Here is a 27,842-nt window from a genome sequence, read left to right on the forward strand (position 1 = left end):
AAAAAAAATAAAATCACACAAACAAAATCTTTCCATAGTCTCTAAAGGCAACACTCTTCTTCAAAGTGAAGAGAACAATACTGTTTCATAAATTTGGGCTTAGAATAAAGCAAGTTGTTTTTTGTTGGTTTTTTTTTTCCTTTTCTTTCTCTTTTGCTGGGTCTGGGACTTGAACTTGGCCTGGGTGCTATCCTTGAGTCATTTTGTACTCAAGGCTAGTACTCTACCACTTGAGGCATAGCTCCACTTCTAGCTTTTTTTTCTGAGTAGTTTATTAGAAAAATGAGTCTCCTGGACTTTCCTGGCTGGACTGGCTTCAAACAGCAATCTTCAGATCTCAGCCTCCTGGGAATGATAGGCATGAGCTACTGATGCCAGTTTTGTTTTTCTTTTCTTAACACTTTGACACTTAAGTCTCAGTTGAGAAAAAAAAAAATTTTTTTTCTACCATCACTTTGGGAGCCAAACAGCTACTAACACATTGAAAGAGAAAAAAAATATATAATAAACTTGAATGTTTAACCTTTTCCTGCCCGGAATAATAGGCGGATAGCGGGCATCAGATCTCACTTGTGTTTCTTAGAAATATGGCAAGGCACCAACCTTCTTCCCCAAGGGAGCGACGTACCTGTGGCATTCCATCCTAGGGATCTCATTGGGGGACACAGTTCAGCGGTGATTAAGTAAGAGGCTTAGCAGAAACCCTTACCCAAGGAACTGAGCACCAGAGGGTCCAACTTCGATCAGGCGACTGGCCAGGCCTTCCCCTTCCACCATTGGAGGCATTGTCGCCAGTCTATGGCGTTTAACCAGCCGGCAGGTGACTCGTGTTGGGGCTGTGCATTTCCGAGGTGGAATAATGATCCGGAGCCCATTGTGTCTGCATCCTCTCATAGCACCGCCTCGGGCATCCACCATAAAACTAACCAGGAAACTAAAAGTTCAAGAAGGAGATTAAATCTGTGTTGAAATAGAAGAATAAGCAAGCTTTGCGCAGTTAACTTTTTTTTCATAAAGTTTGTTCTCAAATGTTTCTTTTTAGTCGGATGGCATGGTGGTAAAACCTTTGATTTCAAATTTTATTATTTTATTTATATTGTTTCAATCATGTATCACTGCCATTTGTTACAAAAGGACAATCCCAATCTTTGTCAATAATGTTGAATATTAACTGTAAAATTGAAAATAGATCTAACTGAGTTTGAGAGAAACTGGGATGGAATTATATGACATTCATTGACAAGTTTTCTTTTGTTATCAACACAAAGTCTTCTGAATCCTCCTATCTATGTCCGAAATAATCCTCACATTAAAATAATGGAAGCATAGATCAAAGAGGAGAGACTGAATTGCCATTTTTCTAAATTAATTCAATTTGGCTTTTCAGAATTATACATTGTCTAGCCCACTGTCATACAAATCCATGACTTTAAAAAGTTTTAAGTACTTCCTTCCAGTCATGCCAATCCCTCCTGTTTCAACGTCATCTTATGCAAAATGATATTGAACTCGTTGTTTCCTGACAAAGATGAAAAGCAAACAGCTCAATGCTGGGAATAGAAGTTATCTGCTACTTACAAGAACATTTTCACTTTTTAAGCTGGGATCTCCCTGACATACCATTTTAATTGAAAGAGAGGGAATGAGATCGGAGACTATTAATATACTTACTCTTTGTTCTGTTTCTGAAGTATAACTTGGGTGGGATGCTCTGGTCTCATGCTAGTGGGAGATGTCTATTAGGATTTTCCCCCAATGTATAGTCAACTGAATGTGGAAAGTCATAACTTGGTAATATAATTGCACCTATTAACTTTGACTCCATTTATTTTAAGTGCACCAAGAGAAATTTTCTGAATTTATCAGTTGTTTCCTTTGGAATGATATGATTGAGCTTGAAGCCTTGTCTCTTTATGAATCCTTACCCTCTCTGGCACTCAGTTCCTCAAAGATCAAAGGATTAAATAGCACAATAATTTAGTTATTGTGCGCACATACACAGATACACGCAGTGTGAAGACTGTTAAACAACAATACCAATGTCTTTCCCATTTTCACTGCATTTGCAAGATCTCTACACCAAAACAACAATAAAATAAAAGCAACATATAGGTGTCTCATGGGTCTATTTATAACTACTAGCAACAGAACCAGATTTGACACCTAGATATTGCTTCTATGACAACACGGAAAACACTTGAAAGGGTTTTATTTGTTGTTGTTTTTTGCCAAGTAAGTTATGGGATAGAAACACAATACATTGATGTTATTCTTAGACAAGGGAGGAGGAATATCTTTAGCATCTTCTTCATAACAGAACACAGAATTCATTTAGCATGCCATTAAACAGAAATCCAGTTGCTAGTAATAAAAAAATGGGTGTGGAAGAACCCAAAGTGCCCATCTGAAGCACGACATGCAGGATGAGACCACAAGAGGAGCGGCAGCCCTTGGCATGCACAGCCAGGCAAGGTCTACCATTCATCCCCAGCCTCTGAGCTTCTAGACAGGGACTAAATCCAGAATTGAGTCAACAGTTCATATGGAAGTGTCGATACTTCTGTTCTTTATTAAACTACCATGAAAGATTGAGGATGGATAGCTCAAGTGGTAGAGTACTTGGCTAGCTTGTGCAATGCTCTGGGTTCAATCCCTAGTATTGAAAGAAAAATTTAAAACAAGAAAAGGAAAGAGATAATGCTGATATTTTTCTTATTACTGGGCGTTATTAAGAATTCTTTAAAAAGTGTATTTGATTTCCAAATGTACGATGATTCAAAGGAGTAAGTAAAAGAATGGATAGAACTTCTAGATGGATATGAAGATTTCATTTACATTCTTGAATAGGATATTTGTATTCATTTTTGTTGGAAAGTAGGGGAAAATAAGCTATGTTTCCATTAGCGATGCCTTCAACTAGCAATGCTTCTACATTCACTGAAATATATATTTCTGATTCATGGACAATGAAGAATGCTACTTCTTTGGACTCTTTTTAATTGTTTGATTTCTGTATCCATGGGCAAACAGAATAAGGATTGTAGCTAGAATTCTAATACACTGCCTGCTGCAGTCAGTACTCTATAGCATCAATACCTTTTGATGCACTTAAAAAAATTCCACACTCATCTTACGTGCTATTACAATTCCACTATATGAATTCCAGTAATGGCTTACGGCCTCTATAAGATCAACACTCCATCCAGCAGAACATGGAGAATATTACTGATGACTCACTCCCTACAGAATGAGTCCAAGTAACCATGTACTTGACTATAACCGTGTTTATATAATTACCTTAGATTACATCCCTGAGTTTCTGTCACTGAAACTCTCATTTTATTTTATTTATTCCATACCTCTTTCCATGTGAACTCTGCCAGATACTCCACTAATAACAGTCACAGTCAGTGCTGCCAAGAGGCTCAGAGTCTAAGCCTGGATTTCATAGAATGGTTTCATCATTGTTAACTTCCTGGTCAATGAGACGTGACCTACGGTCTCACCTAGAAGCCATCTAAGAACCATAATGTCAGAGACCATGTTCTCCATGTTTTCTCATGCCTAATATAGTATGTATAGAACACACAGTTGGGGGGGGTCTGTCAAAAACTAATTTTTGAATGAGTAAATCAATGAACAGAGAAGTGAAAAGGTGTGTAGTAAGAAGCTGTGTATGTTTATATCTAACACTGGATAAAAGTAGGAAGTAAGTTAATTCTTTGGTCTCTGGTCAATTATTCCAATCGGAATCCATTCAATTTACTACATTGATACAGCAAAGTAGGTAGGAAGTATTATTCCTACTTTTTAAATATACTGACATAATTTTTATTAGAGGACTTGTAGAGGGGGAGGAGAAAGTAAGCAAAACCAAAAGGTTGACTCTAACATAAAGAAACAATTGGAAAGAAGTATCATATGAAGAAAGGCCAAAGATGAGGAAATCAAAATAAAATACTTGCAGAAGGAAGCTGTGAGGAGTGAAATTTGCCTGCAATTATCTTTGTGTCATTACAGGCCAGGAAAACAGTATTTAAGTATTGCATCATATGCAAGTGAATCAGAAAAATTAAATGCCTTGTACAGGGGAAAATTAAGTTTCTAAAAAAAAAACTTGGTGTTTTTATTAAGTCAATAGAGAAGTGACATGAACTAACAGAAAATAACACATTCAAGTGAGGAAATTTTCTTTAGAGAGAGAGAGAAGAGGGAGAATGAAGTAAAAGAGAAAGATGTCAAGAAAAAAAAAAGAAAGACATGGAAGAACTAAGTAGGAGCAGTCAAAATGAAAAAAAATGCTTATAAATCTAGCAAGAAAATACTCTAAACAAACTAGACTCATGATATAACTGGTACATAAAATGTCCAGTATATGGGATTGCACACCAAAGGAGGTTTTCCTTTAAATAAGAAAGAATGGGAAAAAATAATGACTGAAGTTTACCACTAGCTGCCAATGAAGTCTATAGGTAAAGGTCCATATGCTTATTTGACTTCAGCAGTTCACATTTTAAAACTGAATATTATTGGATTGTTTCCTCAAAAGTATAATATGATGGGCTGGGAAGGTGGCTCAGTGGTAAAGCACTTGCCTTGCATTCATAAGGCCCTGGGTTCGATTCCTCAGCACCACATAAGCAAAAAGAAAAAAGCCGGAAGTGGTACTGTGGCTCAAGTGGTAGAGCGCTAGCTTTGAGCTGAAGAGCTGAGGGACAGCGCCCAAACTCACAGTTCAGGCCCCACGACTGGACCCCCCCCAAAAAAAGTATAATATGAAAAGGTGCTACTTGAACAAGTATTTGAAATAAGGAATGTCTATTCTGAATGTACAAAGTAGCAACAAGGAAAGCAAAGTGTAAAAGATGCTTTGCCTATGTGGAACCCAGGTTAAAGAGAAAGGTTTGGACCTTTGAGTCATGACTCATTAATTTATCCGCATACTAGAGTTGATTGAATAAATATAATTTTCTTATGTGTGAGGAATATTAAAAATGTATGTGACCTGGGTGCTTGCAGCTCACATCAGTAGTCCTAGCTACTCAGGAAGCTGAGAGCTGAGGTGTGAAGCCAGCCAGGGAAGAAAAGTCCATGAAACTCTTATCTCCAGGTAATCACCAAAACGCCAGAAGTAGAGCTGTAGCTCAAATGGTAGAGTGCTAGCCTTGTACAAGAAAGCTCAGGGATAACACTTAGACCTTGAATTCAAGCCCCAGGATAGGTATAAATAAAGGCAGAGAGAGAGGGCATGTGATCCTGCCTGAAATCATTTGGAGATGAAAAGAATTGAAGAGCGTAATACTGGAGATGGTGTGTAAATTGAATTAAAACCTCACTCTATAGTCCCTAGGTGTAAGACTGAAGCCTCTCCTGTGCAGAAGGCTAACTGTAAGGTCCTGATAAAGTAAGTTATGTGTGCATAAAGCAAATAAGATTCAATACATGCTTGTTATTGTTTTGAATATCTTGCAAATTAAAGCATGTATAATACATCTCCTAAAACTAGGACAACTAACACTTACTGAGAATTTGTGCATATTCAAATTTGTTCATGGTTCAATATGGTAATGGAGTATTTATCTGCTCTTTAAATAAAACATAAAAATACTAGTATCCTAGAGCAGAGGAGAACATGGCCTACGCCATGCTCTTTTCCAGGTCTAGACTGTCTTGAATTTGGAAACCATTGAATTTTGCTCTCTCATTCATAAAACAAGAGACTAACAGACCAGCTCTAAGTTTCCTCCTGGTATTAAAAATACTAAGCATAGTGAAATATTAACTAGATTAGAAACCCTACTTAAAAATAAGTGGTCCATTTCAGATGCTCTGGAAAAACTGCATGTCAGAAAATAAAGTCTTTACTCTAAGAAATATGCATCATTTTGCTTGATGGGTAACAGTGTTTTGCTGGAAATTGCTTATATATTGCACTCAACTTCACCTTAAGATTCTACAGACAATAAAAAAAGAAGAACAAAGAAAAAAGAAAAAAAACTATCAGGTCGCCTGGCTTTAATTGCACATCTAACTTTCCAAATGAAATTCAGCAATCATGCAAAAGTAGAAAAAAATAAGGAAGTTTTCTAAATTGTGAGATACCAGGTTATCACAATTTAAAAAGAATAAAAGCAATCGCAATGTCTTTTATTATGCAGATGACTTGCCCACAGATACACAATTCGATTAGCTAAACAGGTTCATGCTTCAGAGGAGGCAGAAAACATGGACTCAGTCTTCAGAAGATTATATCCTCCACCCCAAAAGTTACTGACATTTAAGTTTTACTTTTAATTCATCCAGGGCCATGGGGAGTAGGAAAAGAAGATTGCAGCATTCAGAGTTAGTGACAGGTGAAAGAACAAGAGAAAAAAAGATCATCAGGGTGCTTCAGTGATCTACAAATACATAGCAAGAGAGCTGCCAAGTCATTCCAATTTTCCCTGAGCTCTGAGAAAAAGACTATACCATGCTCTTCACCCCCTCCTAACTCTCCACAAATTAAAAATTTAAAAACTGACAAAAATAGATTTTTAAAAATGTGATTTCAATTTGTTACAATTGCCAAATAATTAAAATCAATTGCTTAGGTGAATGTGTGCCAAAATGTAATATTTAGAGTGTGTTGGAGAAAAAACAAAAGGGTGGCCGCAGGAAGTTTTAAAAACTGAAAATATAAACTTACCTGACTGTAAAATGATAAAAATGTGGTACATGTGGGATGACTACAATAAAAATACTTATAACCAGTAGATGCGAAGAAATATTTAAAAATAACTTTAAGTAGCAAAAAACCATGGTTATTTTTAGAATGCTAACTTGAGTCATTCTATAGCACCGTTTCAAAAAAAATTTAAAGGTTGCACTTAAAGCAGTAATAGCAAGGAAAGGCACTATTAATAAACCTTCAGCCTTTAATTTCCCTAAAATATGGCGAGACAAAGTGGGAGAAAAAAACACTTTTCTTGAGTGCCACTTAAAATCACAACCTTTGGTAAAACTTTAAAATAAATGCACAAATGGCCATAATTTGGGGGAATACAATTGTTAAGCTCTATGCAGCGATTTTTTTTTCTCAACCCCTTCCTGCCCCACAAAACTAACAAGCAAACAACAACAACAACAAAAACCTGAGATGTGGAGATCATGACTCAGACCAACAGAGGTTTAAAAAAAAATATTTTGGCCCAGCTCCAATTCATGTTCACTACCATTAACCATGCCTACTTTTCCTTCGCAGAGAAAGAAAAAGTGAGCAATAATCAGGATTAGAAGAACTTGACTTGTTGATTCTCTTTGGCTAGGTATCTTCCACACTAAAGCATCCTGAGACGGGGGATAGGCAGAAGGAGATGGCAAAGGAGGAAGGAATAGGCAATGTGTTCAGAGAAAGAATTATGCAGAAGTTCACCTGCTGTTGTCACGATCAAGACATGGAGAGGTACGGCTGAAACAGAATAGATACTTTAGCACAGAGAAAGAATGGAGAAAGTGAAAATATAAAGAATGAAACCAGAAGTGACTTTTAAACCAAGGTACATAATTCATATACCAACACACTATTCATCAGTAAAAAGATGGAAATACAAATGAGATACAGCTCTATGCAAATGCTGAGAGATGAACAAGGTATATGTGACTTATTTCCAGTTTAGGACGCTGGGGGTTGTAAAATCACTGGAGTAGTAGCCTTATTCAACACTGGCTTATGGTGGCACTTCATAGAATCTGTGTGCACGGAGCTACATAACATCAAGAGATGCAGGGAGTGAAAAATATCAAGTCTTTGATTTGATAGACACAGTTTTGACTCAAAAGCTCTTCATTCAGCCTTCTAATACTTAAAAAAAATGATAATGCCCTTCTTGTGATCACAAAAAAATGCAAACAGAAAAGGCACAATTTAAAGCATAACTTGATGACAAACATCAGAATAGGTAACATCATTATTTTTTTTTCTTTAGGATGTCACTCCTTGCATTGGGAATTGGGCCTGATATCTAAATCCAACTTCTGGTCCTACCTTTCCTTCTTCTACCCATGAGTTTGCTCTTCCTTAAAATCCTCCATAAGTTTTTATATAGTTTACTCATGTTTTCAACATTTAATGAGAGATAAAAATATTCACAAAGCCAGAAGGTAAATGGCTCATGCCTATAATCCTAGCTACTTAGGAGGCTGACATCTGAGGATCCTGGTTCAAAGCTATCCCTAGCAGGAAAGTCTGTGAGACTCTTATCTCCAATTAACCACCAAAAAGCTAGAAATGGGTCTGTGGTTCACATGGTAGAGTGCTAGCCTTTAGCACAGAAAAGCTAAAGGATAGTGTTCAGACCCTAAGTTCAAGCCCAGTACTGCTTTAAAAAAGTATTCATGGTCAACTTACCAGAAATCCAATCTTACTGCATACTTTGCTTTGTTACTTTATAAAGGAAAACTTGGGGAGTCGGGGTGGAAAGTAACAAGTATAAAAACCCAAAAGAATTCGTCTGTGTGTATCTTAAAGAACACCCAATGTTATATGAAATACGTGAACAACCAATTTAACTGATGTAAGTATTTAGGCAAACTTTTAAACTGCCAGGTGAAATAGACTTAACTTACTTGCTGCATGTCAGATATTTCCTTAACTAAGCAAATATCTCCAACCCATTTTTAAAATACTCTATTATTTAGAGTCTGCGGTTCATAGTCAAATTGTCTTCAACATGTTTTGAAAGATCACCATTGTATGGATTTATATTACCATCGTATTTTATAGCACAATGCCATAAGTTGACTTTTAATCGGTGGCACTTGGCTGTCATTAAAACACTATGAAAGTAAAGAAATTTGGAATAACAATATCTAAAATATAAAAAAGAATTACTAAGCTGATCCATTATATATTTATAAAGTGAAGCAGAGTAGAAAATTCAAATTTGCCCTAGCTTAGGTTTATATGATCATGACTTATAGTGCTAGGAAAAGCTGATGATTAGATTCATGGTGATTCAATGTGGCAACTCCATAAAGAAGAAAAAAATGTTACCATCAGTCTTTAGTCAGACTGGCTGTATTTAGTGGACATAGAAGAGTTGAGTCACTTCACTCATTTCTTCTCTTGCCATGAGCTTTAGTCTTTGAAAACATGGAACAGAGGTAAACTAAAATCACCAGTCCTGCTTTCTGGTAGAAGCAGCACCATTTATTAACTTAAGTTAACTTTATTAAGTTTAATAGAACATTATCAATCTATCTGAAAATCGAATTTTATAGTAGTCAAGTTTATCAAAAGTTTATCAATAGTGAAGTTTAACGGAGTCAGTTTTTCCTCTATATTTTGACAGGTTGTGAAGTTGTTCAAGAATGAATTCAATTAATTAAAGAGAAAGCCAGTTCTTAAAAAAGTTACTCTGCAGAAACCTGATACATAATGAATAAAATTACAAGAAATCACTGTTGTCTGACATGATATGAGGAATGCTATTTATATATAGTAAGATTATGTTAATTTCCAAATATTACCACACTTAGGATCTTTGAGGTTTCCACATAATTTCTCATCAGGTTAGAAGCATCTATGGCATTGTGCTTCTGAAATACTATAGGAGAAACGCTAATACATGATGGATTACATAAGTAAAAAGTCAAATATTACAATTACTAATTGAACTAATTGGTTTTGTCATTTTGAGTCTTTGGGGTACATTTTGCTTAACTAATCTGCAACTTGTGAAAATTTTGGAACTTGGGTCTGGGGATTGTATAAACATTTACAGCTATATGCTGTTGAGTATTCATTTTCCTGAGGCAGGTAATGATTATTTAGGAAGTGTTTTATCTATGGGTTTAATGACATAGAACTAATCTTACAGATAAGTAAACTGAACTGCAGAGATGTCACATGACTTGTCCTCAGTGTCACATGTGGAGTATTAGCATCATGATCTAAACTCTGATTAGTCTGACCCTAATACACACTATTAACCATTACATTTCTCTCTGACTAGCCCCTGTATGTCTCATCATAACATTCTGTGTGTGTGTGTGTGTGTGTGTGTGTGTGTGTGTGCTAGGCTTGAACACAGGGTCTGGGGCACTGGCCCTGAGCTTTTTTGTTTTGCTCAAGGCTACTACTGCTTTACCACTGGAGCCACAGCTCCACTTCTGGTTCTTTGGTGGTTAATTGAAGATGAGTCTCTGGGACTTTTCCTGAGTAGCCAGTATGGCAGACATGAACTGAACTGAACTACTAGCAACTGGCCTTGAATCAGAGTTGAATTCTTTATTTTACTCTCAATCCACTGCTTCGGCCTCCTGACTGCTGGAATTATAAGAATCCACCACTGTACTACAATCAAGTTTAAAATAAATTATTCATATTAACATGACTTTTTTTTTTTTTACTATAACATGACTTTTTTTTTTTTTTGTCGGTCATGGGGGTTGAACTCTGGGCCTGAGCACTGTCCCTCAGCTCTTCAGCTCAAGGCAAGCACTCTACCACTTGAGCCACAGCACCACTTCCGGTTTTCTAGTGGTTTATTGGAGATAAGAGTTTCATGGACTTTCCTACCTGGGCTGGCTTTAAACTGTGATCATCAGATCTCAGCCTCCCGAGTAGCTAGGATTACAGGCATGAGCCAACAGTGCCCAGCTATAACATGACTTTTTAAGTTGAGCTAATAATATTTAAATATCTAAAATAACCACTTTAAAGGATGAATATTAATTTTAAATAATTATGGTTTCTAGATTCTTGTCCATTATTCTCCATCTATCTCCAGGCATCTTCTCCTTAATCATCCTTGTAAAGAGTCTTAGTAGCAGAATAAAAGGTTACCATTTTAAAAATAATTTATAACAGAAATATTAATTATCTCATCTTACACATAATATGTAAGTAAGTTTGGATGAGAATTTATTTTTTATTCCCAAGAAAACTACCTTTGTTTATTTAACAGAACATAACATTGTGTTTATTTTTGGTATCTATATAAATAATTTAATACACTATAAACTCCATTTAGTAGATGATTTGACTAACAAATCCAAGATTTTTAACTAAAATATCTTAGAACATTTTCCCAAAAGGAGACTATATTAGGATAATAAAAACAACTGAGGTCCATTATTTAAAATAGTACTTGGGATTATGGCTAAGAAACTGGGATTAATAATTCAAACCAAAATAGCCCATTTTTGTTAGCTAACATGTGGTTAGGGCTATTAAAAAGGAAAATAAATGAAAAATATGGAGATTTTATGTATAATTATGGTATACCATATTATTCAGAGCGATGACAATGTAAGAAAAATAAAGAGAATAATGTCACAATTTAAAACTCTTTAAGGAATTTATATGATACATAATTGAATCCTTATACTGCAACAATATGTTACAAAGCATGATCCAAAGTCCTGATTTTTATTGAGTTAATACAATTTTAACAGGCAATATGGATTTACATACTCTTTAAAGGATACTAAGAAGACAATTGAAAAACTGCCTGGTTGCTTGTAAACTTGCTTTTTAACTTAAATGCCCTCTTTAAACAGTTTAAAGAATTATCTGCATATCTGGATGGTTCAAACTTCTGCCAACTTTATTTTAAATCATTAAAATGAGAGGAAAGGTATTCAGTTCAGAGGGCCATTCAATTAATTTTTGCAAGTAGAAATGTTCTAAGAAGTAGCTGGTTCAGGTCCTCTTTTTTTCCCCCTGATGTGAACAGTCAGGAGGCCCGCCAGTACATTCTGGTTAGTGAGCAAGCTGCTTCTTTGACGCAATTCTACTAGTTACTTTAAAACAATGCCCAGCTTTCTGTGCTGAATGCAACCCTTTCTCACTGTGTCATTTGTGAAGCGACAGTCCACAGATGGGAGAAAGCAAGGTTATTTACAAGTTTGAACAAAGGTCACCTCCACTGCGAAGCTAGCCATCCACTAAAGCTGCTGGACAAAGCAGTTATTTTCACTCCCATCTCCTTTTACCTCTTGATCTGGATACATAATATTGATGTACTCACCCAGAATGAATGGGGCTGGAAGAAAGAGCCACGTTGTCTAAGTTCTCAGTGCCCCAGCTCAGACGATAAGAATTCCTTTCTGCCTCCTTGGCTAGAGTTGACACCTACACACAAAGAACACTGGATTTTATACAAAAAATAAAAAATAAAGGACTCTGCTTCATTTAAAGGAAAATATAATCACATCTGAAAAGTGGCATTACAAGAAGGAGGGGTTGCCTGGGAAAACTTTTATTGTTTTAGAAAATCGCAAAACCAACTTTATCATGTTTATTTTCTGTTCAATTATATGAGAGCTCGGAGATCTCTTTAGTATAATCTTCGAAGAAAGTTGTTGCTCATCTATGTTCCTATATCCAGCCCTGTAAAATTAATAAGATTCCCACCTGAAATTAAATTATTTCAGAATAAACTGAGCGTTGTTCTTATAGCTGATATTTTTAAACATTGAAAGATATATTTTTTATTTTTATTAGCATTCAGGGAAGGAGGGTTTATTGGGACATTTCCATAGATGTGCACACTATAATCTAAACAGCCGTCTACCACTCTCTTAACCCTGCTCCCCTTCTTAAAACAATTTCAACAGGTTTCACACATGCAAATAAGTGACTTCAAATGTTTTCATTCTCTACCCCCCTCCTTCTCTATGGCCCCTCCCCCATGGAAGCCTATGTTATACTGAAAGATATATTCTTTGCTGTCACATTTCTATGACAAAGGCATTTTACCTAACTTTCCCCCCTAATTACAGAATTTATTTTTTGTTAATCAAACCCACACAAACCCTTACATAAACTACTTCCCGAACAATGCATTTACAGCTAAAGAAATAAGCAGTATACCTTTTCTGGAGAAAAACAAAACAAGCACAAATGTGCTTATTGCAAACTCTCTACTCCTAGCCAAATCCTCAAGATGGTTTAGTAGAAAAGTTGGAAAGCAAAGACAGGACTGTCGAGGGCCACATACCTGGTGACTGGGGATCACCACCGTGTCTTCGATCATGGCACTGTCCCTTAGGTAGGATGCGTGGCTGAGAGTGTGAGACCTGTCGGAACTGAAGGATCGAAGGCTGGTAGGTTTGCAGAAGGTCATGGCCACATACCCACAGCAGTAGAAGGGTTGGGAGATGAAATGATGAGCCGGCCAGGAGAGTGGAGAAAGCGTGCTATTAGCTAAACAGTGCAACTTCCAGGGGAACACGGATCTCAGCGGTTGTCCTACCTCTCGGTCCCACAGCGAGACTGACCCATCCTCTGACTGGTTCCTGCTACTCAGGGGCAGGGCCACCAGGGAATCCAGAAGTTAAAACTGGATACTTCCTAATCTGATTGCTTTTATTTTTTTTTCTTCTCAGAGATGTTTGAAACCAACCTCTGCAGTTTACTTACTTGCCAGGGCAAGAAAGAATTCCAAGACAGCTTTGATTCAAACTGGGTGAAATGCTCATCACTCTGCCACTAAGAAAACGTATCAGAGGGACAGCCCTCAGAGAGAACAAAAGCCAAGTGCAGGTTTTGCTTTCCCTCGTGATATTCCAGGCTCTTACCAGGTCTTTCCCTTCCTGTCTAAGCTGTGAATGACTGGAGGTTAATAAACTCCCCTGGAAGGTACAGCGTGCAATGGATTGTGGCCAGATGCATGCTTCCTGGGGAAGTGGAGTTCCTCTCATTTGTCTCTGCTGACTTCAACTGTGTGATTCTTTGAAAGGAGAGCCCTGTCTCCTCTGCTTGTCCTGTGTGTGTGTGGTGAGGGAAGCATCAAAGAGTGTTGGTTGCCACAGAGACGAGAGGCAAGAGCACAAGGAATTTCTTAAGCATCAGCCCAGAATGCAGACGCACTTGCCAGCACACAGACAAGCTGCCAATGGACACTGACCAAAGCTGCACTGTGGCTCCAAAACAGCATTCAGGCATCAAGGCTTTACAATGGTTACTTTTTTTTTTAATAAATAGGAATTTCCAAGTTCTAAGTGACAAAATCAAATGTGTCAGGCAAAACCTGACATTTACATGAATACAACCTCATTATTTTGTTTATTTAATTTTTATAGAGACAAGGTCTTGCTATATAACCCAGGCTACCTTCAAACTCACTATGCTAGCCCAGGTTGTAGCTCACAGTCTTTCTGTCTCTGGCCTCCAAGTGATAAGATTACAGGTGTGCATAACCATACCTAGTAATGACAAGTAGACTGATATTTTAAATCATATATATATATATATGTATATATATATATATGATCCACACATTAGAAATGTGCTTTCAGAATATCAACCCAAGAGGGTGGGAAAAAGAGATATGCAAGTTTTCATAGAAGCAAAACTTTCATTTACTTTTAGCTGGTAGGTATTTGGTCAGTGAAGCACTGTAGAATTTTGGATGAGATGGTAAACTGGCCTGTTTTCTGGTAGAAACGATTTCCATTTTGTAAATATATCTAACTTTGTAGGCCACATTCCTATCATCTCCATGAAGGGTCAGAACCAACTTTCAATTTTCATGGAGGCTGTCCTGAATCATTTTTACTCAAGACTAGTTCTCTACCACTTGAGCCATACCTCCACTTCTGGCTTTTTGGTGGTTAATTGAAAATAAGACTCTCAGAGACTTTCCTACCTGGGCTGGCTTTGAACCTGGAGCCTCACCCCTCCTTACTAGCTAGGGTTACAGACACGAGCCAGTGGAGCCAAGCTTGGTATGTTTTGAATGAGGCCATGTTACATCATCACCTCCAATTCTATTCTTCATTTTGTTGGTTGGTCAAGAAAAGGAAAAGAATGAAGAAGGCCCACCTCTTGAAGTAATATAGCTTGTTTGTGGGGTCAATTGTCTTCGGATCTGTTAACAATTTAATCTTGCTCCATGATTTTAGAATGCAAATATCTAAAGTATAACTTTACACATTTAAAGGTGCCAGGGATAAAAGATCTACAGTACAAATAGGGCAAGAGGGGGAAAATTGCATTACGACACATAACCCCAAATTCCCACTCTTAATAGAAAGTGAAGCCTTTATCACTAGGTGACACTGATACTAGTCTGAGAGGGCAAGTGAAAAGTGAACATGAACAAGAACACAATGAGTGGTAAAGGAAGGTATCCCAAATTAAAAAAAAAATCCTAATGTGGCTCCCAGTATTGCAAATGTCTAAACCTTGAAAGAAAGTCACCAGGCCTGAACTGTCATCCTCCAAGACTAATAGTGAGTGGGTGAACAACTATGTTGCTCTCAGGAATATGGGTTGACAGACCCCACTGGGTTGTAATGGAAAGCTCCATTCTGCAGCAAGGATCAGTAATAAAGACTGACTTTATCGATATCTATGTGATGCCTGACCTGAGTATCCCCGTTGATGCTTGAGTGTCTTAATTGGTTTTAACTGGATGCGTAAAGACATCCTGGTTGTACACTTTTATCTTTCTAAAGAAGCCCAAAAGCCTAAAACACAGAGTGGGAGATTAAAGAAAAGGAAGAAACAAAAAGCATTCAATCACCTTGATTAAGGTAAAGAAGGATGCTGGGAACTGTGTGATCCTAGCTATTCAGGGGACTGAGAGCTGAGGATCATAGTTCAAAGCCCAACCCTGTTAGGAAAGTCCATGAGAATCTCATTCCCATTTTGGTTCTATTTTTGGCTAAAAACAAGCCAGTAAGGGAAATGTGGCTCAAATAGTAGAGTGCTTTGAGCAAAAAAGCCAAAAGACAGCATCTAGCCCCTCAGTTCAAGCCCCAGTGCTGGCACAAAAATAAAGAGAGGAGAAGGAAAATTATGAGGACATTTAGACAGAGAGAAAGGTGAGGAGATCTGAAGGAAAATGAGTAAGTTGAAATCTATACCTATACCTAGCTATAAATCTATACCTATCAATTTTTATTCTAGCTCATTTTATTTACTTCCTTCTGGAAATGCTAATTGGTTATATAAAAATGTTTATAGTTTCTAATTGCTCTTTTTGATTTGTTTTTGCAGAATCTAAGATGTAATAAACATGGTTTGAACATTCTTGCAACAGAGAAATCATTTTTCTATGAAGAAATAATACCAGCACAAATTTCTGAAATGATTCAAGATTATGGGTCAGAAATGTCTTATTATGGACTCAATTTATATTTTTTCCCACTAACGTACAATTGCCTTATGGACTTAAAGACTTCACTGAAAAGTAAATGTGATATTTATTAGACTGAAATCATGGATGTCTAGACCCTACTCAATAAGCAAACATCAAAAGATGTCAGTATGTCTGCTTTAATGTATGAAGAAGCTTCTGTGGTCTGTTGTTATTTAGGCTTTACAGTGAATTTTCCACAGCATTTTAAATTTGAGAATGGTAATGCAACAGACGTAAAATCCTAGCAATCATACTTTGTTGTATGTTTATTCAATGTGACCTCATCTGAGCATGTTTTTGTTCTGAATTTATGCACTTTTTAGGCGCCAACATCTGTCCCCCATCAGCACTGAGGCTGTTCAGGTTCTTTGCATAGAAGCCATGCATGTGCCTGATCCACCACTAGGTGGGGCTATGGCAACCAAAATAAAGTCACACCTGGGCAGTGTACAGAACTGACTTGGGGTCTAATAACAGAGACATCGCTTCTAACCCAGCCGGTTATTGAACTGAGTACAAAAAATTCAAATTTAATAATAAATCCATAATTCTAGAATATGAGCGCCTTCGATCAGCACACACACACACACACACACACACACACACACACACACACGCGTGCGCGCGCGCTAAGCAGTGAGCAGGGAAATGTGAACACATCCAGGAAGTTCATGTTTTCATGCTGTAAAATACCTACCTGGGCATGGTACTATTGGGAGCATACCAAATTAAAAGAAAAATAATAATGGAAAAGATGATTACCAGAAAAGATGAAGTGCCTAAGCAAACAAAAAATTTGTTTAAGTAAAACAAACAAAAAATGTGAGAATGAGACACTGGATTCCCTCTTGGATACAGTGACCTAGATATGCATGGGCAAACCTGGAGAGCACCCTGTGCTTCATGGCCCCTGACTACATGCTAGTACATTTCTGTTGAGTATAGATATCAAAGCACCTGCCTCTGTTTTATAAGAAATATACTTTAAATTATTTTTAAACTTAGGCACTTAGGAAAGAAGGGAAAAGGACCCAGCCATGCACTTGTTCTTCATAATAAAAATCATACTGAAAATAAAAGTTCTTGGCCTGAGAGTCATAATTGTTCATAGATGATTGGGGGTTTGTGTGAAGCCATTCATACTCCCTTCTACTGAACTTTGAAATACTTTAAGAATCTTAGGCTGGGCAGTGGTAACTCACACCTGCAATCCTAGCTCCTTGGGAGGCTGAGATCTGAGGATTGCAATTCAAAATCAGCAAATGCAGGAAAGTCTGTGAGACTCTTATCTCCAATAAACAATGAAGAAACCAGAAAGAGTATTGTGGACCAAAGTGGTAGAATGCCACCCTTGAGAGAAAGAGCTCAGGGACAGTGTGCAGGCCTTGGTTCGAGCCCCATGACCAACAAAAAAGAATCTCATGTCTCTAAGATACAAATCTTTCAATAAATCAGGACTCAACATAGAAAGCAGCAGCCCTGTCATCCCTTTCTCCTTTTGCCTTCTGATCCTTTAAGCCACCAAACCCACACCATCTGCTTGGCCTTCTTCTTCAGCTACCATGCAAAATCCATCACCAAATCTGACCTTCTCAAATTTTTCACTGCTGAAATTCTCTCTACTCTCAACAGTGGTAGACTTTCTACCCTCTCATGATGACCCAGATAATACCCCTATAGTAGCTTCTCAGATGATGGCCATAGATTATTCTCAACTTTTAACAGTCTTTCCCTAAAGTACATTCTCTATCTCTTGTCACTATCAGAGGATTGCTCTAAAATGCCAGTATGATTTCCCTCTTTTCTCATTATTCTGTTGCTCAAATGTTTTAGGAACATTTGTTTTTGACCCTGTTAAACCTTTAAATAACCTTCCTATTTTTTTCTGTCCATCCTCATTCATCAATTGGTCTTGATTTGGACTCCTCGCTGCAACTCTAGGGGCTTAGTGTGTTCCATTAGTTCAAACCTCTCTTCCCTGTGTTGAGCCTGAACTTAGCAAGCATAATTTAGTTGTAATGGTACCTCCAATATTTAACACAAAGCCTAGCACTAACATGTACCCATCACATCCACATTAGACTTTTTAAAAAAGAGAAAAGAGGGGGTATGGGAGATAACATGGATGCTCAGGAGCTTCTGTTTCCTAATTACACATAGAAACTTGGTTACTGCCTAAGGGGTTCATTTCATAAACTGCTCATATGTGGACTATTCATAAAATAGCTTACAAAAGAGCCAAATTCATAACCTTAGACATGAAAGAGTATTGATGAGAAAAAAATATTACACTCCACAGACAAGCACATACTTGACCTAAGTTAGCAGTCATATTTGTCATGAGCTCATCTAGGATGCTCTTATTCTACTTGTCTCCGAGAGAAACAAGCACCAGACACAGCCACTGTATAACAATTACACACCTCAGAATATTATACGAGTCTCTCAGAGTTTACGACTCAAGTGGAGCGCAACCCGGTTTTGCTCAAATTGCTCCTGCTTATAAATTGTAATGCATCAATTATTTATGCTAATTTCTCTATGTCATTTTTCAATTTTCTTTGAGTAGTTGTACAAAGGAGTCACATTGCTTCTTGTATCTACACTTTCACAGATTTCTGTTCTTTGTCCTTTTAAGTGGAAAAAAAAGCCCATTTTAACCACAGTTTTCTTTTAACTTTGTTTCCTCTTATTCTCCATAACAAAAATTATCATGGAAAGTAGGCACCAATAAAAGAGGGGTGTGTCACTGGGTAACAGAATCCTTAAGACAAAACTTCCCCTGCCATCTGACTAGAGGACAACCTGAAGTCCCCAATAATTGTATCCACTTGTTTGTCATCAGACAAATGCATCACCCACACACACTTCCAGCTAGCTTCACGTGTAAGGTTTGATGGATACCTGTCAGATCGCCCCCCCTCCAAGCTGTAGCGCAGGTAATTCATGCCGTCCAGGAACTGACTGCTGGGCAGGGAGTCGTCACCTAGTTCTTTGAGATCTTCAGGCCTCAGGTATTCCCCCCCATCCCCGGTCATTGTGTCATCACCTTGGGACAAGAGGAAGACGGAGGAAGTTATTTGCTGACGATAGCATCCACTACACAATATGTAATGACTACCTGTACATCGGTGAAACTGACATGAGGAACGTGAAATTGAACATGAGCACAGCACACAGGCAGGTACTTGCAAAGACGCTAACACACAATAAAGCTCCATTATAGAGCTCTTAACCAAGAAACCCAAGTCAAGACAGCTTACATTCTCCCCCTCACTCCCTCTGTCTTTTCCTTGCTCTACTACTCCATCGAAGAGACAACATTTGATTTTGTTTTCCTACGATGCATCCACAAGAACAAACTAAAAAGTGATGGAGAATGTCCATATTCTCTGACACAGAAACAGCATGGGAATTAAATAAGCCAATATAGCTAACATTCGATATTTAACCAACATTTTCTCTTCCCATAGTTATCTGCTTCCTCCCCATTTCTTCCCAATGTTCACTTGTGTACCAAACACAGATGGAAATATTCCACCATGCTTGGCTTCTAATTTAATAGAGCTGTATTTAAGAGGATGATAGTAACTACACTGTGTTCTCAAGGACTCTTAGTTTACATCTTATCTAAAAACTGATAACTTAGTTATTGACAACTTTATGCTAGCAAAGTATTACCTTTCTCTACAATTATATTCTAAGAAAAAAATGTTACTCTGGAACAATATTTATGCCATGAGCTAATTGTGTGAAGAAATCTCAATAATAGTTGCTAAAATTATCATGAGTATAAACAATCCATGACCCCAAACTTACAGGCTAATAAAATCCACACCTCAAATGCAATCTTAAACAATTCCAAATGTATTAGACATGCTATTTCAAGAGAAATATTAGTATTGTACACAAAAGTTTAAGTGTTAAGCAAGCTGCTTCTACCACTAACAAAAAATATTAAAAACAAAGGAAAAGGTTTCACTCCAATAAGTTCCTTAAGTACCTGAGTCACTAAGTGCTTCCCCATCAATAAAGTGGTCCCCACACTGTTTAATGGCTGTTCAATATAGAAGTGAAGATGAGAAAGACAATATATGACATGCATATATTGCACAAGACAATATATGATATGCATACAGAGATGCTGAACATTTTGGCCAGTACAAGAATGAAACACAAGATTATAATAAAAACTTGGACTGCTGGCTTTGTTGATACAATTAAACATACTCATAATGATACACTGATCCAACATTTCCTCATTCTTGTAAAAAGTTCTTATATAAGCTGAGATAAGGCAATGTCTATTACCAATAAGTCACAAATTAGTTCCAAATAAAGACATTTCAATATAAAGCGTTGCCTTATGATTTCACGTGGAAAGATAGTTCAAAAAAAACATTACATTCAATATTTTCCAGTAGAAGAAATCAACATTAGGGCTTCAGCCATCTTTGGGGGCAATAATTGATCAAATATGCATGTTTTCATCTATACACACATGCCAATAATTTTTCAGTCATACACATTTGACTAATAGCTGCACCACTGAAGCTTATTTGACTATTTTAAATACTCCTTTTTATGTTTTCTAACTATAAGGCACTGAATAGCTTATTTATGCTGAATTTGTACTATTTGTTGTTGTACTGTTTTTAAGTCTTTTCTAAGGCTCACTTCTTCTGAATTTAGTACAGACTCCCTCTAGACTTAATGCATATGCTTTCTGTATTTACTACATATTTTCTCTGGATTTAATACAGACTCTGTGCATCTGCACTGATCAAAAGGAAGAGATTTCCTAATATAAGGAATACACTAAGGTCTTTAAGGCATTTGAATAAAAACCTTTTGAACATAATTAAAAATATATATTAATAATGATTCTAGTATTAGGTACCTATTTCCAGTTTCAAGTCCAGTGTCAAATTTCTTTCCCTTAGTCACATTGTTTATTAAATATTAAAGATAATATTAGGAGAAAATAAGCTGATCAGAATCTACCTCCTCTCCACCCCAGCACACATGTAATGGAAATATTGAGACAAAAGTGGAGAAGGGATTTAAAATGTGAAGGTATTGTCATCTCCTGCATCAATCTGGTTTCCAGAGGAAAGGAAGTTTTGCCCCTGAGATGACAGATGGCACGAAAGATTGAATGGATATCTTACCCTCTTCATCAGACACATCCAGGACCTCAGTCATTGTCTCAGGAACATTGAGCTTGTGTTTTTCAGTTATAGTCTGCAAAGACAAATGCCATTAATGCTGCATTTAAAAGCAAGCCAAAAACAAGCTGGAAAGACTTCAGAGATGGTTCTATTCTTGAGTAGCAGCAATAAGCCACCCAGCCCTGAGTATATCCTATCTCATCCATACATAGAATCTGGAAACATGCTCTGTTCTATGCATATCCAGTTGTTCTGTCTGACGACAAATGATCGTGGACACTAGTGAAGCTGTATGAGAGAAGACTGGTTGCTTTGAGTTTCCACATGAAAAATAAATTCCTTTGCTAATAATGCCATTAATAGTCACATTGAAAGTGCTGATTGGTGTTTTCAAGCCTTCCATAAAACGAACCAACTGATGATTCCAGAAAAGCCTTGCCAAGAGGCAATGAACAAAGGTAACTGATTAAAAGAAAAAACTATTGGGAAAGAACCTATAAATAATCAGAGCCACTGAAAATGTGACATACCTCATCTGGATTAGAGGTCTCACTGTATTTCATTGGGTTACAATTCTACTGTGCTGCTTATTTGCTTCCTAATGGCTCAATGCACTGCAGCTCATTCCTGATGTATTGTATAAGCTGAAGACGCCAGGGCCTGCAGTCTGTCTGCCTAAGTTCAAGTTCTAATTCCATCATTTGTTAGCTACAAGGCCTGCAAGTCTGCAGCCCTTGTTGGGCTTCAATGTTCATATTTATAACACAAGGATTTTGGTAATACCTCATAATATTATGAAGGCTGCATGATGTAATAGTTGCCAGAGCTCTAAGAAAGATATTTGGCAACTGTTGGTATTCAAGAAACAGTTGACATAATTTTATCATTATTATAAGCAAAAATGAAATTAATCTTAAAAGCGCCTCTGAACTTTTTAGCTCTTATACTTATGAAATATTGTGAGTACTGCCAACATGCTATTCTCCAAAGACATCATAGTGTGTGTGTGTGTGTGTGTGTGTGTGTGTGTGTGTGTGTGTGTGTTTAGGCCAGCACCAAAAGACAAATACCACATGACCATATGACCTCAAGAATACTCTGAAACTAACTCTGAAAGTTCAACTCATTGAAGCAGAGAACAGATGGGACCCAAGAGGCTAAGTGGACTGGGGAGATGTTTAAGAGATACAAAATTTCAGATAGCCGGGAACCAGCTCAAAGGATGTGTACTGTTCAATGCAGTGACTATCACAAAAGTGACAACACATTGTGTAGGGACTCTAAAGACCCAGGGAAACTATGTCTGGATGCAGGAAGTATGAGTTGATGATGTGCATGGAAAACTTTGGGTGTGCGTTTGCTTTGTCCTATTTGGGAGCCAAAAGCTTCAAGGGCACAGGATTCTGAATGCTTAACATTGTGCAGCGATCTTGGCCAAAGACAGAATCACTGACCATTACTTTGTGTGTTTGATCTCTAACTACATCCTGATAGCCCCTTATCTACCTCTTGGAATGTGTCCTTTGTCCTATGACCACAAACTGCCCAAACTAGAAAGGGAGGTTTCACCTTTCAGTTCATACTGCCCCTGTGTTGGATGACTCGTGTTACTGACAGGCTAATCATATTCTCTAAAGTCTCAGGTTTTCTCACATATTCTTTCCCCTACCAGAAACCTTTATTTCCCTCTTTTCTTATATCATTAGGCAGTGATATCCTTGGATAAACAATTTCTGACCTTCTCTAGTAAATTACTTCTTCAACTCTATTTGTCTACTATGATCTTGTTAGGACATTATACAAACCAAGTCACATGCACTGAGTGTGTCTGATTTATTTATCGCTTCCCACATAAGAGCATGAGCTATTTTAGAGTAAGATTCCTTCCACAAACCTAAAACAGTAGGCAACTCTCAGATCTAGACTAAGAAATTGATGATGTGAAACTATGCATAAGTACATTTAAAATTTTACAAAACATCCAGAGGCTGGTGGCTCATGGCTGGTAATCCTGGCTTCTCAGGAAGCTGAGATCAGAAAATCGAGATTCAAAGCCAGTCCAGTCAGGAAAGTCTGTGAGGCTCTTATCTCTAATACCAAAAAAGCCAGAAATGGAACTGTGTTTTAAGTGGTAGAGTGATACCCGTGGGTAAATAGCTCAAGGACAGCAACTGGTCCCTGAATTCAGGCCCTGGAATTAAAGGACTGGAAAAAAATTACAAAATGACTAAATTTTTGTTCTTTTGAAGAGAATCTTAGTTGAAAGACTAGAAAGAAACAAAGAAAGATTTATGATATGCAGATGAAGGCACACTTGAGACCTAGGGTAATAAATTCAGCTTGCCTAAATATTTCTTGTGATGTTTAAACAATCTCACAGAGTCTGCTTCAAGACGGAAAACTAGAAGTGACATTGTGGCTCAGAGTGGTAGAGCACTAGCCTTGAATGAAAGAGCTCAGGCCCTGAGTTCAAGCCTTATGACTGACAAAGAAAAAAAAGGAAAGAAAGAGAGAGAGAGAAAAGAAAGAAAGAAAAATAAAAGTTGCAGAAAAGACAAAAGTAAGCAGTTAAAACGTTAGAGAAGAATAAGAGGTACATACATATTTGTTGAATGAACGAACTTAACAAATTACTATAATAATCTATCTGGTTACAATAAAAGTAAGTCACCCAAAATAAGAACTATTTAATTAGTTGTGAGTTGAGATAATTTTAGCAGATTTAGAAAATATATGTAAGAAGTTTACAGAAGTTCTAAGCTCAGGACAAGGACTCTAAGAAAATGTGCAGGATAAATCAGGCCTGGTGGCTCAAGTCTTTAATTTTAGCTCATTTGGAAGAGGTGTTTGGGAAAGCATTAGAATTCATGAGAGTCCATCTCAAGCAATGGCTTGTGTGGCAGCACACACCTGTTCGCTCACCCAAGGGGGAAGCACAATGGCTAGGTACAGTGGTGCATGCCTGTCACCCCCAGAGATGCAAAACAAGTAAAAACAAGCAAACAAAAGAAAAACAGTCAAAACTCAGCTTAAAAATCTACTCTGTTTCTTTGGAGAGGGGTAGTACTTGGATTTAAACTCAGGACTTAGACCATGGTTCTGTTAGCTTTAGTTATTTTTCCCGATAGGATCTCACATTTCTAGCTAAAGGTTAATTACTTAGCTTACCATTTTCCTACCTATGCTTTACTTGTACTTGACTGATTTATCACCATGCCCACTCAGCTTGTTGGCTGAGATGGGGTCTTGTTAAATTTTTGTCAGAGCTAGCTTGGACCTTGATCCTCACAATCTCTACTTTCTGAGTAACTAGAACCCCAGATGTGAGCCATAGCAACTCAATTGATTGGTAATAAATTTCCTTAATATTTAAATAACCATATATGTTCATATATGATTATATATAATAATCATACTGTAAATAATATTGCATATATTATATATAATATTGTATATAAAATGATTATTATATATCATATTATGTATAATAACATCATTATATATAATCATATATATGAATATATATACAGATAAGCAACCATATATAAATAAGCATATTCATAAGCGTATACATGTGTGTGATTGTTGATACTGATTCTTATTTTAGTAGTTAGTTAAGTAGTTTATACTCTACTTACCAGTGATTATATGCAACATAAAATATGATGAGTTTAAAATTTTATAGATAAGGTAAATAATTGATGCTGGCTGATGGACAAGTGGAGGGATGAGTCATATCTCATAGTTTTTCCAATCAACCTTAGTTGATTGAGTTTGCTGACTGCTGCTGCCAGAAATGTGTCCCCTTTACTCTGAGTCCTTCTGGCAAATATGTAGTGATTGTATCCATGGGAGAATAGAAAATTGTCTCATCTTCCCCACTGTGCATTTCAAAGTAAAATTAGAAAAGCAAAGGTTAAGGAAAAACAAATCATGATTCCAAAATGTCTCAGAAATTTCTGCAGCAGCAATGTTTCCTTTATGCACTGCTGCCTTTCTGTGCTCTCTTACAATGACTTTATTCATGCTTTGGGGTAAAGAAGTCTGGAAGGAAGGAAAATTTCTTTGATCAAAGAAAATGCACATGACTACTCAAATAACCCTGCTATGAATCCAAGTGATGGAAAACTGTCATTGTGTAACAGCTATAATTCATCAACCACAATTGGAATGGTAAAACCATCTGATTTGATTTGATCTTTCAGAAGCATCTCCTGTCATTGCTTAATAGTTGTAAATTATTTGCTGATGAATCCACAGACTTTAGGAAATGTTATTGATTTGTGATATGACATTCCCACCAAAATCAATGAAGGGTGCTGTTTTGTGGGTATTTTTTTTGAAAATTGAGTAGAAATACTTCTTGCACAAAATTCTTATGAAGTTACTTTTTCAGCAAACCCAAGTTTGGTTATGTGGGAATAGATAGAACATGGGTTTTGGGTCCTACAACTCAAATCTGAATCTTATAATTGCTCTCCATGAGTGTGTTCTAGCTTTTACACTTAAGGCTGGCACTCTACCATTTGAGCCAAGTCTCCACTTCTGGCTTTTAAAAGTACCATGCGCTAAACAATTGCGCTACTGGAGCTCCCACTTCTGGCTTTTAATTGGAGATAAGAGTCCCATGGATCTTTCTGCTTCACTGGTTTTGATCATGATCTTCAGATCTCAGCCTCCTGAGTAACTATAAGCATAAGCCACTGGCACCCAGCCATGTGCTGTATTTGTAATTCTGAATATTAATGGTTATAATTAATGTTAATTGTAATGGGGAAAGAATGACTGGAAACCTCTCCTTTCCCTCCCCCCACAAAAAAAAAACGAACATAATGTAAGACGACTTCACTAAAGAATAACTTTAAATATCAAGTTTTAGCTCCAAATTCCACATTGCAAAATAGTTACTCATAATTCCATGAGAAATCAGTTCAGAGAAATGGAGAGTAAAGAAAATACAGCACCAAAAGATATAACCAGTAACAGTATCCATTCAGATAAAGTATTTGCTTAGCTAATGTGGATGATGACTGTTGTTTTAGCAGAATGCAGAAATACTGCAAGGGTTTATATTTGGTTTAATAGCTTTTTACCTAGCAACTTGAATTCTGAGAATAGCGTTTTTTGTTATTGTTGTTTTGTTTTGTTTTTGCCTTTTGGGAATGAGGAATAATGCTTAGAAAGCAAGTATGAAAAATAATAGCTATGTGGGAGCAACTATAAAAGCCACAACTCAGAGTATTCAAAGAGAAATTGTGATTTCCCCTTTAGCTAAATGTTCTGGAGATGTGACCTCTCCACACATATCAGGTGTGCTCAATTTCCAACACAGTATCTGAGGTCTGGCTTAGAGGTGGCTATTAGAATATGTTCTGGGCAATGGACACTGACGGCTCATGTCTGTAATCCTAACTACTCAAAACTGAGATATGAGGATCCAGGTTCAAAACCAGTCCAGGCAATGAGAAACTTGTCTCTAATTAACCAGCAGAAAAGCTGGAAGTGGCACTGTGGCTCAAGTGAAGAAGTACCAGTCTTGAGAGAAAAAAATAAAACAACTAATGGACAGTGCCCAGGCCCTGAGTTCAAACCCTAGTAAAACTCACCCCTTCACACATACACATGTGAGTATTATGTGTGTGTGTGTGTGTGTGTGTGTGTGTGAGAGAGAGAGAGAGAGAGAGATGAAAAAGTATTTATTTACTCCAGATCTTTATGTTTAAGGTCATTTTCTCTAAATAATAGCTATAAACCACACATGTCGTTCTATGGTGTTGCTGATCTTAGTTAAAATTTATGTTGGGTGGAGCAAAACTGTGAAGCTACTTGTAGGAAAGGGCATACTGTATCAGTGCACTGGTGGCTCTTTAGCATGCAGCATCTATTTTGATCTCCAATAAATAATAAAAGAATGAATCAGATGATAAAATGAATGAAAGCAGGTTCAAGATAGCAAGAGAGGTACAGTTGACATCTAGCAGTAAATTAATGACAAGATGCACACTTGATTGCAAGAGCATGGAAAAAGTCATAAAGCTGATAACAACAAATGACTTCCTCAGGAGGCTGAGAACTGAGGATCATGGTTCAAAGCCAACCCCAGGCAGGAAAGTTCAAGAGACTCTTAACGCCAATGAACCACCAAAAACACCAAGACAAAATAAAACAATAACAATGAAAGCCAGAAGTGGAGCTGTGGCTCAAGTGGTAGAGCACTAGCCTTGAGCAAAAATGATCAGGGTAGCCAGGCACCAGAAGCTCATGTCTCTAACACTGGCTACTCAGTAGGCTGAGATCTGAGGATCACAGTTTGAAGCCAGCTCCGGCAGAAAAGTTCATGAGAATCTTATCTCAAATAAACTACTTAGAAAAAGCTAGAAGTGGCGCTGTGGCTGAAGTGGTATAGTGTTTGACTTGAGCACAGAGGCTCAGGAACAGCGCACAGGCCAAGCCTCAGGACAAGAAAGAAAGAAAGAAAGAAAGAAAGAAAGAAAGAAAGAAAGAAAGAAAGAAAGAAAGAAAGAAAGAAAGAAAGAAAGAA

General features: G+C 37.2%; 1 protein-coding gene across 1 annotated transcript in view; it reads right to left on the bottom strand.

Annotated features, from left to right (window-relative positions):
- Positions 1–27,842, bottom strand: part of Ank2 (ankyrin 2, neuronal) — a 298,210-nt gene that overhangs the window by 51,810 nt on the left and 218,558 nt on the right. The window contains exons 23-27 of the mRNA XM_013023813.1: positions 21,302–21,374; positions 19,035–19,179; positions 12,984–13,086; positions 12,012–12,115; positions 710–934 (exon numbers count right to left, since the gene is read on the bottom strand). Coding sequence (XP_012879267.1) covers positions 710–934; positions 12,012–12,115; positions 12,984–13,086; positions 19,035–19,179; positions 21,302–21,374 — 650 coding nt within the window. The remainder of the gene's footprint in view (positions 1–709; positions 935–12,011; positions 12,116–12,983; positions 13,087–19,034; positions 19,180–21,301; positions 21,375–27,842) is intronic.

This window comes from Dipodomys ordii, unplaced genomic scaffold (assembly GCF_000151885.1).
Source record: "Dipodomys ordii isolate 6190 unplaced genomic scaffold, Dord_2.0 Scaffold70, whole genome shotgun sequence".
Classification (NCBI taxonomy): domain Eukaryota; kingdom Metazoa; phylum Chordata; class Mammalia; order Rodentia; family Heteromyidae; genus Dipodomys; species Dipodomys ordii.